The 18,889-nt window shown below is 40.0% G+C and overlaps 2 protein-coding genes across 2 annotated transcripts; both read right to left on the bottom strand.

Annotated features, from left to right (window-relative positions):
- Positions 1 to 1,893: 1,893 nt before the first annotated feature.
- On the bottom strand, positions 1,894 to 9,018 carry LOC117818237. Its single transcript, XM_034690999.1, has 2 exons — positions 8,853 to 9,018; positions 1,894 to 5,597 (listed from the first exon to the last, which is right to left on the bottom strand). The coding sequence occupies exon 2, from the start codon at positions 5,588 to 5,590 to the stop codon at positions 4,463 to 4,465; it is 1,128 nt and encodes a 375-aa protein (XP_034546890.1). The 5' UTR covers positions 5,591 to 5,597; positions 8,853 to 9,018; the 3' UTR covers positions 1,894 to 4,462.
- A 1,585-nt stretch (positions 9,019 to 10,603) lies between these two features.
- On the bottom strand, positions 10,604 to 15,165 carry LOC117819555 (calcium-binding protein P-like). Its single transcript, XM_034692981.1, has 2 exons — positions 14,885 to 15,165; positions 10,604 to 13,853 (listed from the first exon to the last, which is right to left on the bottom strand). The coding sequence occupies exon 2, from the start codon at positions 13,844 to 13,846 to the stop codon at positions 12,086 to 12,088; it is 1,761 nt and encodes a 586-aa protein (XP_034548872.1). The 5' UTR covers positions 13,847 to 13,853; positions 14,885 to 15,165; the 3' UTR covers positions 10,604 to 12,085.
- Between the last annotated feature and the right edge of the window lie 3,724 nt (positions 15,166 to 18,889).

Genomic DNA, 18,889 nt, shown 5'->3' with positions numbered 1-18,889 from the left:
TCACAGTTCTTGGGGACTTATATCAGGATAACACATTAAAATCTTTTGAGGTACTGAAACAGGAATTTAACCTTCCACACTCTAAATTCTGGAAGTACTTACAGTTGAGACGCCTACTAACAGACTTTTGGCTCTCCCTTGATAGCCCCACTTAGTGCTGATACTCTAGAAATGGTCCTGAAAATATCTAGACGGGGTCATGAAGCTGCTGCTTACTACTCTAGGATCCTACTCCATCAGATCTCAGTAAACAGTCCCTTAAATCATCATGGGAGGCTGACTTAGAGGAGCCCTTTAGAGAGGCAGAATGGGGTCGAATTCTAAGGAATGGAAAAAAAATGTCAAGAGAATTGCGCACAAGATTGATCCAGTTTAAAATTTTAAACAGAGTTTACCGGACTCCATCCAGGCTGCATAGAGTGGGTCTAGTTGACACCCCAGTGTGCTGGAGGTGTCATGATAAAGATGCTACTCTAGTACATGTGTTCATGAGTTTTGGTCAGGGGTACACACCACAGTAGAAAAAAATTACTGGCCAGGATATCCCCTTCACTCCCAGCTTGTTTATTTTGGGTGACCCCTCTGCTCTAGGTAGCCTGGCTCCACCACTTGCAGACTGGACCCAGACTGTCCTTATTTTAGGAAGGAAAACTCTAGTTAAAGAATGGAAGGCCTCTCCAGCACCAGCTTTATCGTCATGGTACACCTCTCTTGGTCAGCTTGCTGACCTGGAAAGATTATCGTACAGGCTTCTAGATAGGGTGGAGGAGTATGACTTGAAGAGGGGGCATTATCACTCATTTTGATTGTCTGACTGAAGACGTTTCCAACTCAGAAAAGAGGAGAATGATTTCAGTTGAACAACAATAATGATGTAAACAATTGTGGGTATACTGTGGTAGAACCCAACAAGAAGCGCTGTCAATTTTTAAGCTGTCTGTGCATCTGTTTTTATTTATTTATTTATTTTGTTGTGTATGTATTGGATGTTGCTATGATTATGATTATTATTTTTATATGTGTTAATGTAATTGTGTTGTATTTATTTTAGTTCTAGGTGGTCCTTGCCATTCATGGTGCCACTGCTTGTTTATGCTTGTTCACTGTGAAAATAACAATAAAAACTATGAATCATAAAAAGATAAAAAAGGCCAAATAATCTCTTCATTGCATTTCCTGATTATAAATTACTGTAGGTCGGAGCAATTTGGGGATACTTACTGAAGGGTTTCCTTTATTAGCTATTTATTCTATCATATTATGTACACTGCCTTATTGTTAGTTTTACTCTAGCACATTTTGAAACAAAACACAAGACAGCTTATAAACTAAACTGTTGAAGATTAAACCATGTTCCAAAATGTTTTGACCTTTGACCCTCCATCAGTTAGTCTCTTTAGTTAGGTACCAGGATGTTACTTCAACCAGTAGCCTAAAATGTGTTCATACACAAAGGCCAGTATTTTAATCATTGCAATAATTATGATCATGGGTTTATTATTGTTGTCTTGAGATCATGTTTTCTCTTGACAAGACGGAAAATGAATACACCTACATTACATCAACATTACTTCAGTAATAATCCAATCATTGTGATAACAGCTTTTATGCTCTCACACCACATTAGGTCTGAGTGATTGCCAGTAACTTTGAATAATTAAACACTAACCCCATTGGCATAAGTAGATATAAAACCCCAACAGATTTTACATTTAAATTAATAAAACTTGAATATATTAAGATCCATACCATGTGATTCACCTTAATGATCATAATGAGCTGTATCAGGCAGTTCATTTGACCTCAAGAAATCAGAAACACTTCTAACGTCACATGTGCTGCTGCAAAATCAAATCAACATTTTTTTGTTGATTTGAGAATGAAAACACATAGTTTCAGTTTGAACGTTTATTTGACAAGACAACCAAAAAGTGCAAGTCAACCCTCAATGTTGAGTATCAGCTTCAGCAAACAGAGTGATATACAAAGGTAAAGGCATTCATGTCTTTCAAAGTGATACATATATGATTTAATGTAACTGAATTCATTCAAAGCCAGGCTTGGGGAGACATGGGCTACATGCAACACTTTAAAGGTACACTGTGGGGTTTTTCCACTTGAGAATCAGAAACTGTCCTGCAGTCAATGGATACAGTGGTTTGTTGTAATTTAACTGAAATGGTAATGGGTGAAATGGGAATCTCTGTTATTCATAGCAGTCTTGACTGCACTCTGCTCAGATAAATCAAGAGGGAATATGTTGTTTGTGTAGAGCCGAATGCAGTATATCACAATGGCCACAAAGTGTTAGTCATTACAGTTAATTTGATATGATGAATGCATCCCATATCTTTGTTTCAAAACTGGGTCTTTAATAATGACAATGTCATTTGAGTTATGACAAAGGAAATGTCTGTTAGCTGTGTAAAATGTCGTTTATCAAAAAAATCTATCCTACAAATGAGTTTCCAAACTCCAGAGAGTACCTTTAAATTGTTTCATCGTCAGCTACTGCGATAAGAAAAACTTTAGTACAGGTCTCTGATGATATAGGAAAACATTCAGTAGGTCTTGGAGATTAATTCAGCTCAAAGTTGGAACATGAGGGGAATGTATTAAGAGCACTTCAGCAATCACAAGCTACTCCAGACAGACAGGAAAGAGTTATGCAACACTTCCTGCAGACGAGAAAATGGAGGTACATATATAAAAAAGGTATCACAAATTACACAATACACTTTACAAAGAATGGCAGTACACGGACATGTTAAGACAACATACATGAGTATTCAGAAAAGACACACGTTTTTATTCCAGTGAATAATGTGAGTAGTGTTAGGATTGGCATGCATATTATTGTCTGTTTATCCAAATAGATAAAAGCACCAGCAGATGTAATCACAAGTTATTCAGGTTTGGATTTCTGTAGTTGAATGGACTTTATATGACAGAAGTCCATTTTTGTTTTCAGATATGTAAAATTGAATATATATCATTTTATTAAAATGTGGAATGTCATGCTTATAGTGTGAAATATGTCAGTCTGATGCACTGAACTAATGTAAAGGATTATTACACAGGTATTTCTTGACAGTCTTAGATTACTATTCACTGCTCTGACTCTTTTACATGTCCCTGACTGAGACAGCCCTTCAACAGAAACTGCAACCGCAACTAGATTTAACATGATGCTATCACAATCCAAGCATACTCCCATCATTGCAAAGAAGTTTACACTGATCAGCATAATGACAGAGTCTGTGTTTGCTCTGTCACAAAGACATAAAAGACGGAAAGAAAGGAAAAAACACAAAGAACCTTTCCAGTTTCCCTGAATAAACACAATCTACTTAAACAAACACACAGTGTCCATCTGGCTGAAGGGGATGTTCACTCTAAAAGGTCACTAATGGATGGATTCCTCATTTGTTCAAAACAGTATAGTAAAAGGTAATGGACACTCCATCTTTCATGGGAGGAAAGAGGAAGTGCATTTAATTGAAACACTGAGGCTCCCTAGTTAGACCTCCCCTTCTTTTCCTTCACCTAAATCAATATGTCCAACAGTCTGTACCAGCTGTGTGGTGCCAGTTCAGCACACATGAGGATTAAGTGCCTAAGTATCAAGATAACAAAACAATGGAAAATCACAGCAGACACTTTCCTCTGAAAAAGCTCAGGGTGGGAGACTCAAATGTAATAATGCAATGGTTTTGTGTTTCAAGTGGGGGGTGGCACAAATTTAGGATCCAACAAATAATCACTTCACAGTTGCTTTTCTCTTTCTTTTGGCTACTGTGCAAATGAAAAGATAATGTGTAATGAAAGTCTCGTAAAACAGAAGGTTGTATTCCAGGTAAAATCATGTTTGATAATCTATAAAAATTTTAAGAACAACAGCATACATTAGCATACATTCACTTCCTAATTTTACCATAATAGACAGTAGCTGAAAGCCAATACTAGCATTTAGTAGATTTGTGAGATACAACAGAAAAGGTGTAAAAGACAACTAGGGACTTACTTCCTTGTTACCTCTATGTTAGTTGGGAATTAAATTATTGCTGATTTCATTTGTTGTTCTATGTTACAATGTTACAATGTCATTTAGCAGACGCTTTTATCCATGTCATTTAGCAGACGCTTTTATCCATGTCATTTAGCAGACGCTTTTATCCATGTCATTTAGCAGACGCTTTTATCAAAGGCGACCTATATACGAGAAGTATGGTAGCTCAAATATTACTCAGCATTGAAATGTGGCCTGATGTCCCTCTAAATTCTTCCCTGTTTTCACCTGATAATCAAATTAGTAGGATTAGTGAATGGCCACCAAGTAAATACCGGGAATGACATAACTTTATAAAGATAAGCTGTTCCACTCCGCTTTATCAGCTTTTTGTTGGTTAACAACGGAAAATGTTAAATTATTCTATCAAATCCTTCATCCCAAATAAAGGCCTCAGTGCATTTGCATGTTGCTACTCAGAAGCACCAGTATGGTACTTGTGAACACAGCTAGAAACACTCGCCACCCCATCTCAAGTCCCTGTCCCCCTGCAGTGTTTCTAACTTGTAAGTACTTTTCAGAGTGTTCCATGTAAAGCTCCAAGCACCTCCTGGCCTTTATCTGCTCCATCAGTTCTGGGTATCCGATCTCCATAATGCTGACTGTATCATCATCATCTTCAGGATTGGTTTCATCCAGATTCATGGGACGTTGAAACGAAGGGGCAGAGGTTGAAGAGCTCTCTGTTGCAGTGTCCATTGTTTCTGTCCCGTTGCTGACTTTGCCAGTGCCTGGAGTCATGGCAGCCTGTTTGTTGTTTGGCTTTGGATTCTCTGCAGGAAGTAAATCCGTTCTCTGCATGCAGGATTTCATGTATATATTATAAGAATCCTGGGGGGGTTTGTACTCGTAGTCTCTGCTGTAGTCATTTGTATCTGTAGACCGTGTACCATATCTCCTGTACATGTAGTGGTTGTAGGAATACTCATCATGAGGGCTGCGGAAAGGGAAGTAAGGGCGGGGGAATCTTCCTAAACCGTAACCCAGGGCCATTCCTGCCATAGCCCCTCCAGCTGCTGCCACAACTGCAGTGCGCCCAAACCCTCTGGACCGATCATTGGGATACATGCCCATTTGCTGAACTGATTGGGAAAAGGGAGAGCCACCCCAAGACCCGCGGCCCCCATAACCATAGCTGCCTCCAAAGCGAGGGCTAAGGACTTTGTTATTTGGGTTATAGTTCATATATCCACCTTGATAACCTCCGTGTGTGGATCCACGCATAGGATTCTGATTATGGGGGCCTCCTGCGGGTGATTGACGGGGATAATTTCCTGGATTGGGTTGTGCGGGTTGTTTGGGGTTTCTGCCCTGAGTGTTGGGGCCCTGGTTAGTTTTCTGGCCTGTGTTAGTTTTACTTTGGGAGTTGCCTTTGCTGAACCAGGAAGTCTTTGAATTGCCACTTCTGCCAGAGCTACCACTTCTACCAAATCCGCCGCCTCCTCCCTTCTTTGCCAGGGAAAAATGGGTACACAACAAAAGAAGTGACAGGGAAAAAACAGAAAAGGAATTCAGCTTCATCTTTGCCCTGTGGGAGGGAACAAAGGAAGAGAGGAAAAAATGAGTAACAATGGTGAAAGACTTCTGTTTCTCTGTTCAACAATACATATTACTTAGGAATGAGTTCACACAAAATTCTCATCAAAATCCATTTCTTGTTAATTAACTTTTTTTTTCAGTCAGCCACAGACCCCTTAATTTAATCCAATCAAAATTGAGGCAGACTTTGTGATATCAGAAATTCCTGTACCATTTTTCTACCAACTGCAGCTTTAAGGATTTTCTTTTAATTTCTTTTAACGAGTTTTAATCAAACATTTTAGGTAATTTTAATTTTCTTTCTTTAAAAGATTCAATGTTTGAATCTTAATCCTTGGGAAGAAGTTCTGAGATGAATCGAATGGTTTAAGGTTCATTTGGTTGAGACAAGATCAGTTGTGATTCTGTGTCCAGCAGGACAATAAGACTCTGCAAGTTATAGACTTCAGAGCAGTGAATGGGGCTGATTATTTGTAATAATCCCTCCTAATTTAGATAAATAATAAGACCCAACACTATTTACTATGTATATTATATTACATAGAGAGAGAGAGAGAGAGAGAGATAGAGAGAGAGAGAGAGAGAGAGAGAGAGGGAGAAACATAACTGGCCGCATAAAAATTGTAATGCTTATAAAATGTTTAAAGTGTTTGCTGTATGTTTTTGTTGGTTGTTACTGTTCTGGTTTTTGTTTTTAACTCTGTAAAGCACTTTTAATTAATCTGTGTATGAATGGTGCTTCATAAATAAACTTGCCCTGCCTTGCCTATACTCATGTCTGTGTATTCCTTGTCTGTGTTTTTGTCTTGTGCTTCCTGTTGTTGTATTTAGTCTCCCTTCCTTCTGCGTCGGTTCATTGTGATATGTCATACCAAGTCTTACCTGTTTCCAGTGCTTTTTGTTTTAAGTATGTTTTGTTTAATCTCAGTTTTAGTTTATTAAATAATTTTTAACTTTTTAATCTGCATTTTTGGTCCTGCACATTTTTTGCTTTTCCCTGAACTGTGACAGAAGGGAGGAGACACTGTGGCTGTTTTTGAAACCACCTACTGTAGTAGCAGTACATAGTGATTTGGCCAAAATTCAGTACGTAGTATGTGAACAAGAGCAAAATCTGCAGTGTACCAAAACTCCCCGGATGTCTACTGATTCAGGAAACTTTCTCAGAATGCATCGGACCAGTCTCCCTCACGTACAGTTTCCCACAATGCACAGCACTAACGTTCCACGTTTTGTTTTTCTTCTTTTTTGACAGGAGCACTCTGCTTTTAGGTGCTGTGTAAATTATTAAATTCCATGTAAACCACTTTTTAACTTTTTAAATCATAAGTGGATGCTAAAGAAGCAGTTTTGCTATCAGCTTGACCGTTGATTACTTCCACTTTCCGAAACCGCAAATCCAGCGAACAGTAGAACAGTCATACTAAATACTACCTTCAAACCCAGTATGTACTAGTATGCAGTACCTACTGCCAGAGACTAAATACATGGGCCGGGGTACAAATAAGGGGACACAGGTGAGATCAACAAGACACAGGTGAAGACAATCATAAAAGGAGGGAAAACACAGGAAGTAAAACTAAACTTAACACACTGGGGCCCAATCTCAATTTCGACACCAAGCGGCAACCTCCGGCCGCAAGAATTGAAGCCAACGGAAGTGTTAAAAACTGCAGTTTATCGAGTGTCTGCTTGAGGCTGGCTCCGAAAGTACCAGAAACCACATACACGCAAATTCAAAAAAGCCGATCTTTACAGCAGAAATAAACATGTTTACAGCCTGGTACAAAAAAACGTGTGCAGTCTGGATAGCTCGTTTCTCTATCACACACTGTCCGGGGGTGAATTTTTTAATAAGTTCGAAGATATTAAGATTATGAGTTTTCCATTACGAGAGGCACAGCTGACTTGATTGACAGATGGGAACACTGTAGCTGTTTGCTAGGAGGCTCAAAGCCCACCTCTTTACCTCACACTAGCTCAACTTCAGGAACAGATGGGTGACGTCACGGATACTACGTCCATTATTTATACAGTCTATAATCCACACTCACAGACTAAGTTTGTGAGGGGTTAGGGCTGTCCCACTGGCAAATCTTCAAGTGTGTGAGTCAGTCAGTCAGCCAGTCAGTCCCTTAAGCCCCTTGAATTTGAGGAAAATAAAAATTGTGCAATAAAAACTCATAATGCTGCTAAGGTGAGCTACGTGACGTCATGCAGGTTACGTGAGAAGTCATGAAGTGCTGTCCCATTCCCAACTATATAGTTTGAGCCCTAACAGCCTCCTGCCCTCAATCACTTTCCAGGGTAGGTCAATGAAGTCAAGAAGGGCTCAAGGCTCAGGGTTCAGGGAGGACATTGAGATTGGGCCTGGGAGAATTTACAACAGGAAGCAGAACAAAAACAGACAAGGAATACACAGACAAGCGTATACAAATAAGAGAACGTATAACACAAGGGCAATCAAAACATGAAATAAAAGACCCTAGAAACTAAATGAATCAGAACAGAGACAAGAATAAACAAATATCACTAAGACAAACAAAGAACAGATCAAAACATGACAAGAGGTTTTATATGGAAGTTGATCCCAAAGCTAAGATATTGTTTGCATTGTTTCAAATAGAATAAAAGGAATAATTTACAGTTGCAGTGGATGATAACTTTATGTCAGGATTGTTAAATGTCATCACTATGTTTTGGAAGTCAAAATAAAGAAGTTTGGAGAGTGTTTTTTTTTTATTTTTGAGGTAAATAGAAGCGTTAACATCAATGTGATGATCATGTTTAAAGATGTGTTTGTCTTGAATTATGGTAATTTCTTTTTTTGTTTTTGTCTCAGAGGCCAACACAGTGATTAGATGAACAGAAAACAGGTGTGGCAAAGACAACACGAGACCTGGAGGTGTTATGGTGAATAATGGTGATAAAATAACTTGCGCCAACCTAACATGAAATAACTGCTCCGAACAAAGCAATTAACATACGGCTACTTTAACGAATAGTGAATAAAATCACCGACCTTGAGCTGTCAGATATCTGTCACTTTAATGTGGACAGTCTTATTCCACTGCCCTTGTTACCTTAAAAGATGGCGTTGTCTGACTGAAGTAGAAGTGTCATGATTTATGACGGGGAGAACACGGTGTTACCGCTTCAACAGCGGTATTTGAAGCACAAACAAAATAACTAACATTGCATTTTGCTTGAATGGTGATGGTTCAGTTCGCTCGGGTGATCTTACCTTGGTTTATCGCTGTCAAAGATGCTGCCTCGCTTTATTTCGTGTTAGTTTCCCGCGTTGTTTTTTTCACCTGAATCTTGATGGAGAGCAGATGAGACCATGGACTGTATAAATAGGATGAAACGCTTTCTTATCGAGAGGGACAATGGGTCTGTAGGTGACGTAACGCGAGGGGTGTGGGTCGCATAGGAACAGATGGTGGGGGCGTGTCAAAACCGCATCAGCATCCTCCATCACGATATGATTTTTACTCATACGGAAAAACAAATCAAATGAACAACAAGGAGCTTGAAGGCATCATTTAATGAATGGAACAAGTGCAGGAAACGGACTGATGTTATTCAAGCACTCAACAGCACATCTCCTAATAAAGTACCTAACTCGAATATTGTTTTAAAATTTTAATTCACTGATACTGCGCAAAAAAACCTGTTGTACTACTTTGAACTCTACTGCCTTTCTTTTAAACCAAACTAGTTTCATAGAATAGAATAGAGTAGAATAGAATAGAATAGAATGTACTTTATTCATCCCCCAAGGGGGAAATTCAGGTGTCTGGCAGATAAAATTATAGAAATCACATAAAACAAGTAATTCAGGTGTCTGTCAGCTCATCTCCAATCGGCTAGAGATTTATGATGCCTAATGGCTGCAGGGATGAATGATTTTCTGTATCTCTCAGTCCTGCAGAGCAGAGAGATGAGCCGTCCACTGTCGCTGTTTCTCTGGTCCACAAATAAGTTGTGAAGTGGATGATCTATGTAATTTAGAATGACCTCTATAGCTTCGTCTGTGTGCATCTCTCCACCACAGCCAACCTGGTTCCAATCACAGTGCCAGCTCTTTTCACTAGTTTGTCCAGTCGCCTCGCATCCTTGTGTTTTATACTGCTTCCCCAGCAGACTGCAGCATAGAATGCAGCATCTTTCTGCAGATGTCTAAGGATCTGAGCCTCCTTAAGAAAATGAGGCGGCTCTGCCTCTTCCTGTAGAGTGCATCTGTGTTAAGGGATTTATTATATATTACATATTGTATGAATCATTTACCATGCGTTTCAAATATGATGCCTTATTGTAGATTAAAATAAACAACAATAGACTTTATGATTATTCAAGTATACTATAGGCCTATTGCCAATTCAAATTTCTGTCTGAAAGGGCTCATTCTGTGAAATGAGTGTACCATTTTAGTTTATTGGTATTCAATAACCTCTAATGGTTGTTGGTGACAATGTTATTGCACCGAAACATCAGAGGGTGGCTCTACATTCACTGACTGCAGCCTCAGTACACTCCTTGTGGAGCTCTCCAACGTTCTCGACTCTTCTGCACAATCCTCCAGAGGCTGCAGTCATCCCTGATGCTTGTGCACTTTTCCCTACCAGTCGACTTTCCATTAACGTGCTTCGGTACAGCACTCTGCTAACAGCCAGTCTTTTCAGCAATTACCTTCTGAAGCTTACCCATGTGCAGGGTGTGATCTTCTGGACAACTATCAAGTCAACCGTCTTCCCACATGACTGTGGTTGCATGTTTTGGAGTAGACTGAGAAAAACACTGTGTTTAATCTGTTTCATCAGTGCTTAACTCAAACTCAGAATGAAAAATTCTTATTTTGTGAGATTTTTTTTCATTTATTATAAGCTGTAGGTCCCAAAACACTTCAATTTACATCAAATGAGTCCAGGATATATCACATTTCAATTTCTTAGATAACTAAAAGAAAATATTGAACTATATTGACTCTTTAACATGATATTCTACTTGTTTGAGCTGCACCTGTAATGAACAGGCTGTTCCTTTTAGGAATCTGGCAGATAGAGCTCACAGCACTTAAATACAGACTATGCCATCTACTGGTCATTAAAAGTCTTGCATTAAAAACAGGTTCAGAATAATAATTCTATGGACCATTGATAACAATGCTGAATATTCACACAAGTATATAGTTTTATTTCTCATACACCAGCAAGACCACTTTTGAAGACCTGAAACTAAATATGTGATTTGACTTTTATTAGTAAAGTGAAGCATGAAATGTAGTTCAAGTGAATAATATACTAGATAGTAGTAAAACATCTAAAAGACAATAGTTAACAGATTACAGCAAAGTACAGTTCTAGAAATATATAGCACAGTAAGAGAGAGAGAGAGAGAGAGAGAGAGAGAGAGAGAGAGAGAGAGAGAGAGAGAGAGAGAGAGAGAGAGAGAGAGAGAGAGAAACATAACTGGCCGCATAAAAATTGTAATGCTTATAAATGTTTAAAGTGTTTGCTGTATGTTTTTGAGAGATGCTAAGTTAACAAAAAAATAAACAATTTTGGCCAAAAAACAGGAAGATAAACTGTTAACAATAACAACCCCACAAAGCATGTATAACTCAACCTTACATCAGCAACCACAAACTTAGCTAGATACAGTAACACTAAATAGAAGGCAGAAGGGTGGTTAATAATAAAGACAATATCCAAACTTTTTACAAGTTGTACATACTGATGCTGGTCAGTTTGGCCAAAAATATGAAAAAAACTGAGGCCACAGTTTTTAGGTAAATGCTAATATTGGTATGCTAACATGCTCAGATATTTATCAGGAACAACATCTTGGTCTTATGTTAACATGCAAACGTGCCAAGTGACACTGGACTAAAAGTTATGTTGAAGAAAAACCTTGAAATGTCATCATTAGGTCAGTTGCCAGTTTGACTTTATCAATAAATAAACTTTGGACAACATAGAAGAGGGGATAAGGGCGCAACATGAAAACCTAGAAGATCCCAACATATATTATATGAAATTAAAACAACCTACTGAAATCTTATCAAGATACAGCAGTCAAATGCTGACCCTTATGTATTTAGATACCTCCTCTGGGAACCACGATTACTCTCAAAATGCTATGACAAGCAGTCCAGTCGGTACAGAGTTTTGGGGCAACAAGCCTGCTTTGATCCCTGCTTGATTAAATCACCACTTAACATACTTTGCTGAAGACCTCGTTTTTTTGGTTCACCATCACTTTTACTACTAATGAAGGCCTCAGTGCAGCAGCATTGGCATGTTGCTGTTCTGTAGCATATTAAGTAGCCAAAGCCCTAAATACAAGCTTAAATATTATTAACGAAAAATAGTATTCCCAAATCCTATAAAATGAGATTTTCCTCCCTTCTTTTTGAATTTTTTACTCACTTCCTTTATTACATTCTTTCGTTTTCACTGCTGATAAAACAAAGAATCACTGCAGCAGCATTAGCATGTTGCTATTCAGCATAATCAGTGCAGTACTGATAATCACTGCTAGTAGTCCGTGTGAGCCAATATTCAGTCCTCGTACCCCATCACTAACTCTGGGCTCAGTCTTTTTACTCAAATATTTATCAGAGTAAGCCATGTACAGCTCCACACATCTCCTGACCTTCAGCTGATTGATCAGTGCCGGGTAGCCGATCTCTACGATGCTGACTGTGTCATCATCATCATCATCATTGTTAGGAGCAGTTTCTCTGAGAGCATCTGCTGCTGGAGATCTAGAATTTACCTCGGACGTATTAAGAGGAGGAAGAGTTGAAGATTCAGAAATGGAGGAGTTTTTTGCTGCAGTGCTGCTGCTCAGAGTAGTATTACTGTTGGGAGGAGTGGTACTTACAGCAGCTGTAGAGGTTGCGGTGGTGGTGGTGATAACTATAGTTGTGGTTGCAGAAGCTTGTTTATTGTTTTGCTTTGGATTCTCTGCAGGGAGTAAGTCTGTTCTCTTCATGCAGGAGTCCATGTAGCTATCGTAGGATTCAGGGGGTTTACTGTACTTGTAGTCTCTGCTGTAGTCATTCGTATCTGTAGACCTCATACCATATCTCCTGTACATGTAGCGGTTGTAGTAATACTCCTCCTGGGGGCTGTGGAACTCAAAGTGAGGGCGAGGGAACCTTCCTAAACCGTAACCCAGGGCCATTCCTGCCATAGCCCCTCCAGCAGCTGCCACAACTGCACTGCGCCCAAACCCCCTGGACTGGTCTTTGGGATACATGCCCATTTGCTGGACCGAGTGTGAAAAGGGAGAGCCACCACCACCACCATAGCCCCCATATCCAAAGCTGCCACCATAGTGCGGACTTGGGATTCTGCTGTTTGGGTTGTAGTTCATGTATCCACCAGGATAACCTCCGTAACTGCCATGACCTCCACTGTATGGGCTACCTGGGTGCTGAGGGTATCCTCCTTGGTTCGGGTATCCTGCTTGATTTGGGTATCCTCCTTGGTTTGGGTATCCCCCAGGCCTGCCTGGTTGATGAGGGTATCCCCCTTGGTTTGGATATCCCCCTTGATTCGGGTAACCTCCTTGGTTTGGGTATCCTCCTTGGTTTGGGTATCCCCCTTGATTAGGGTATCCTCCTTGGTTTGGGTATCCCCCTTGATTAGGGTATCCTCCTTGGTTTGGGTATCCCCCCTGATTCGGGTAACCTCCTTGGTTTGGGTAACCTCCTTGGTTTGGGTATCCTCCTTGGTTTGGGTATCCCCCTTGATTAGGGTAACCTCCTTGGTTTGGGGATCCTCCTTGATTCGGGTATCGTCCTTGGTTCGGGTTTCCTCCTTGGTTTGGGTATCCTCCTTGGTTTGTGTATCCCCCTTGATTAGGGTAACCTCCTTGGTTTGGGGATCCTCCTTGGTTCGGGTTTCCTCCTTGGTTCGGGTTACCTCCTTGGTTTGGGTATCCTCCTTGGTTTGGGTATCTTCCTTGGTTCGGGTAGCTTCCTTGGTTCGGGTATCCTCCTTGGTTCGGGTTGCTTCCTTGGTTCGGGTATTCTCCTTGGTTCGGGTTGCTTCCTTGGTTTGGGTTCCCCCTTGGTTTGGGTTGTTTTGGCTGTTTAGAGGGTGTTTTGGGGGTTTTCTTAAAAATATTAAGTTTTCCACCAAACCCCCCACCACCTTTCTTGGCCAGGGTCATATTAATATGAACCAAAAGCAGGGAAAAACACAACAAAGCTACAGTCAGCTTCATCTTTGCACTGCAGGGAGGTCCAGAAATAAATTGTAGGGATAAAAGAGATGGAGAGAATACAAGAAAGAATCAATGTTATTTTTTTGTCATGACAGTGTTTTGGGAATAGTAAAACATCACGTCTCCTATTTGCTAAAGAGACAAAAAAACAAACATCTTTCCTATGAAAACAAAAAATGGTCCAAAATCGGAAATAAAAATCACATCATGGCAACTTTTTCAACAAGATTTTAAAAAGCTGAGCTTGATGGAGAAGTTGATGGTCCTATTTTAGAAGGAATATAAAGTAGTCATGTTCACATAGGTGGTTGTCTAACATGAGTCTGGTTCTGCTCGAGGTTTCTGCCTGTTAAAAGGAAGTTTTTCCTCACCGCTGTAACTAGCTAAATACTGCAAGGTGCAATGCTCATGGTGGATTAAGATGAGATCAGACTGAGTCTTATCCTGTCTTGATATTGGGTCTTTGTTAATTTAACTTTGTTATGTTTGTAAAATCAGAATCAGAATTGCTTTATTTATCCCGGGGGGAAATTCAGTAAAGCATCTTGGGTAACATTTGTTGTGATTTGGCGCTATACAAATGAAGATTGATTGATTGAATGATTGATTGATTGATTGATTGATTTTAAAGATTGACATACACTCTACACATACACCAAATTTGTATTACCCTAACACTAAGCTATGGGTGCTCCAACATTTTTGTCAGACTTAAAATAGCACAGGCTGCTTAGACCTTTAGCTCACTGCAGGCAAACAACTGTTTCTCTATGCAGTTTAATTTAACGTTATGTTAAAGTTTTTATGATCAAATATACTTGTGTAACACAAAAATATGTTACCCTGTTCTTTGTAGACACCATCAAACTCTGCACAAGAGAGACACTAAAATAAGTAGCTCTGGGTATTCATGGCGACACAATAGAAAACGTCTATTTATAGATAGGTTTGATACCGTCAGTGGAAAAAGTTAAGAAGCAGATGTCACCAAAAGTAACCTTTAAAAAAATGAATATTCATAGACAGGAGAATACGTACGCTTATGTTGACCTTGTCACGCAGTCAGAACTCCGCACTTTCCTTCTTGACCATGTGATTTCCCAAACACAACTTCTCCAATGAGTGTGAACTATTTTTAACCCCCCACCCTTCACTTGCTCACCACATTAGCATGTGAGTTAACATGTTATTGCGAAAATAAAAGAGCAACAGACCAGCTTCACAATAACTGCATTCAAGTAAAAATGTAACTCTTGTAACTGTTATTTGCCCTAACCCTCTCTCTCTCTGCCTGCAGGTTGCATGGGTAGGGGCGGGGCCTGTCTCCTCAGGAGTGAGGCTCATCAGGCACACCTGTCCCTGATTTTCTCATCAGCACTGGCTTCTTAAACTGCCACCAAACACTCCTCCAGTGCCAGATTATTTTCCTCTAGCCGCATGCTCCATGTCCCATTGTAGCCTTGCTCCTGAGGAGATTCAAGCCACGCTTTCTGTGTTCTTATCTCGAGTGTTTTCCAGAGGATTGATTCCTAGTTTTTTGTTTGTGAGTTTTTTGATAGAACCTTTTTCCCCTTTTTGGGTGATTTTGTGTTACTCCTAGTTTTGTACTTTTTCTCAGTTGCTTTTACCCGTAAGGCGCTTTAGTTGAACCTTGGTTTTTTGCTTAATAAATAATTTTTTCCCTGTACTCTGCATTTGGGTCCTGGTCCTTTGCTCAAGCCGTAACAAATCCAATCCTAAACCTCACGTTTTTAATTGATAGGCAATTTTGGTCGAATATTTATATAATAGTGAACTATAGTGGCAGTTCGTTTTTAAATTATGTTCTCCTGTGATGAAAATTAATTGCTTTCACAAATGATTGTGTTAATGTTTTAAACCAAGTGGAGAAACATATGTGATTTGATTCTTGTGTGCAGATGGAGCCACCTGCTGGCCATTAAAGGCATAATTGCAAAATATCAACCTGTTCTAAATATGAATAATAATAATAATAATAATAATAATAATAATAATAATAATAATAATAGGACCCAAACAAAATCAAACCAGTGTTACAAAGCTACTATTATATGTCGTGTTTATATTTGTTTTCTTCACCGTGAAATGTATTTAATGTATCTGTGAGGAGGCTGGACAGCATCCCCCACACATGAGCAGGGTTCCCACTCTTTTCCAGAGATCATTTTCCAGGACATTTCCAGGACATTTTCATTGATGATCAAGCTGGTATGACCGTCTAAATTTAGTTCCTAATTTAGTTCCTAAATAGTCTAATATGTTCCTCTCAGTGGAAGTCTACATTGAAAGACATGTAGTCTATGGCTATCAATGAAATCATCTCTTACATACTTAAAAATGATGGCAAATTGATAATAGAATAATGCAACCACAGATGTACAGCACTTCACTTTACTAGTGCAACCAAGTATCAATGATGGGCAAGATCTCAGCTTTCTCTTTTCTCAAAAAATATAAAATGAGCAAAGAAAAAAACAAAAGAGCCAGCAAAGGAATCAGGAAGCTGCCTTACTGAAATAATTAAATAATAATAATGATCAGAGGATCAGTGCATTAATGACCTAAATAGAACTGAATGACAAAAATGGCCACAAATGTTTCTCAACTCAACTCAGACTCAAAATATACCTGCTTAATCCTGATATTCATCCTGCTAAGTGGTCGATATAAAACAAAGCAAATGTCAGTTTTTTTATTTGAGTTACCGAAAACTCTGAAAAAAATCGCACCGGTGTAAAGACGCACTCTGTATGTGAAGATCTCTCGGATATTTAAAAAAAATTTAAACTGTCTTCCTGCATGGCGATGTCTATTATGATCAGCGATGTCTACAGCGTGGAGTTTCTGTGCAGCTGTGTCGCTCTTTTTGTTCCGTTTGTTTTCACAATCGGGAGTTTGCACTCCTGCTCCAGCAGGGGTTCTCAAACTTTTTGGAGCCAGGGACCCCTTACAGGTGAGAAAAATGTCCATGGCCCCCTCATAATTGTAACACAGATTAAGCACATTAGTGATGTGTCAAGATCAAAATCTGCGGCTTTGAGAGACAATGCTTTATAGTGAATTAGAAGAGCCGGCTCGCATCAAGAGAGAGCCAGCTCCCAGTTTTTTCATTTCGCTGCTTAGCTCTCACAGTGCTCAGCCCCAGCTCTGCTCACAGCAGAACTTAGTTTTGATTGGTCAGCATGGCGGCCATATGTGAGGATATAGGATACAGGTGATGGAGGGGAGGCTGTGTATCCTGGCTACATCTGTTCCTTAAGAGAGAGTCTTCCTGAAGACCAGGCAAATACTCACTGAGAGGAGAAATCGGATCAGCCCATCCAAACTGAGGCATCTGATTTTTCTCAATGCCAAACTGAGGACGTTAATAATGTTTGCTTGAGTTTGGTTCTGGTTATGTTTGCTTGAGTTGGTTCTGTTTCTGTTTACCTGAGTTGGTTCTGGTTCTGTTTGCTTGAGTTTGGTTCTGGTTTTGGTTCAGTTTGCTTGAGTTCGGTTCTGGTTCGGTTCTGGTATGGTTCTGGTTCTGTTCTGTTCTGGTTCGATTCTGGTTCAAGTCTGGTTCGGTTCTGGTTCGGTTCTGGTTCGGGTCTGGTTCGGTCCTGGTTTGGTTCTGGTTCAAGTCTGGTTCGGTTCTGGTTCGGTTCTGGTTCGGTTCTGGTATGGTTCTGGTTCGGTTCTGTTCTGGTTCGATTCTGGTTCAAGTCTGGTTCGGGTCTGGTTTGGTTCTGGTTCGGTTCTGGTTCGGTTCCGGTTCAGTTCTGGTAAGGTTCTGGTAAGGTTCTGGTTCGGGTCTGGTTCGGTCCTGGTTTGGTTCTGGTTCAAGTCTGGTTCGGTTCTAGTTCGGTTCTGGTACAGTTCTGGTTCGGTTCAGTTCTGGTTCGGTTCCGTTCTGGTTTGGTTCTGGTTCCGTTCTAGTACGGTTCTGGTTCGGTTCTGGTTCTGTTTGCATGAGTTTGGTTCTGGTTCTGTATGCTTGAATTTAGTTCTAAACCTAACCCTAATCCTAACCCTAACCCTAATCCTAACCCTAATCCTAACGCTAACCCTAATCCTAACCCTAAACCTAACCCTAATCCTAATCCTAACCCTAACCCTAATCCTAACGCTAACCCTAATCCTAACCCTAATCATAATCATAACCCTAACCCTAACCCTAATCCTAACGCTAACCCTAATCCTAACCCTAACCCTAATCCTAATCATAACCCTAACCCTAATCACAACCCTAACCCTAATCACAACCCTAACCCTAACCCTAATCACAACCCTAACCTTAATCACAACCCTAACCCTAACCCTAATCATAACCCTAACCCTAATCACAACCATAACCCTAATCACAACCATAACCCTAACCGTAATCACAACCCTAACCCTAATCACAACCCTAACCCCAACCCTAACCCTAATCACAACCCTAACCTTAATCACAACCCTAACCCTAATCACAACCCTAACCCTAATCACAACCCTAACCCTAATCACAACTATAACCCTAACCCTAATCACAACTATAACCCTAACCCTAATCACAACCCTAACCCTAATCACAACTATAACCCTAACCCTAATCACAACCCTAACCCTAATCACAACTATAACCCTAACCCTAATCACAACCCTAATCACAACCCTAATCACAACCCTAACCCTAATCACAACCCTAACCCTAACCCTAATCACAACCCTAACCCTAATCACAACCCTAACCCTAATCACAACCCTAACCCCAACCCTAATCACAACCCTAACCCTAATCACAACCCTAACCCTAACCCTAATCACAACCCTAACCTTAATCACAACCCTAACCCTAATCACAACCCCAACCCTAATCACAACCCTAACCCTAACCCTAATCACAACCCTAACCTTAATCACAACCCTAACCCTAATCACAACCCTAACCTTAATCACAACCCTAACCCTAATCACAACCCTAACCCTAATCACAACCCTAACCCTAATCACAACTATAACCCTAACCCTAATCACAACTATAACCCTAACCCTAATCAC

This window comes from Notolabrus celidotus, chromosome 9 (genome assembly GCF_009762535.1).
Source record: "Notolabrus celidotus isolate fNotCel1 chromosome 9, fNotCel1.pri, whole genome shotgun sequence".
Classification (NCBI taxonomy): Eukaryota; Metazoa; Chordata; class Actinopteri; order Labriformes; family Labridae; genus Notolabrus; species Notolabrus celidotus.
The sequence above is the reverse complement of the archived record's forward strand: the minus strand, read 5'-3'. Positions and strand labels throughout refer to the sequence as shown.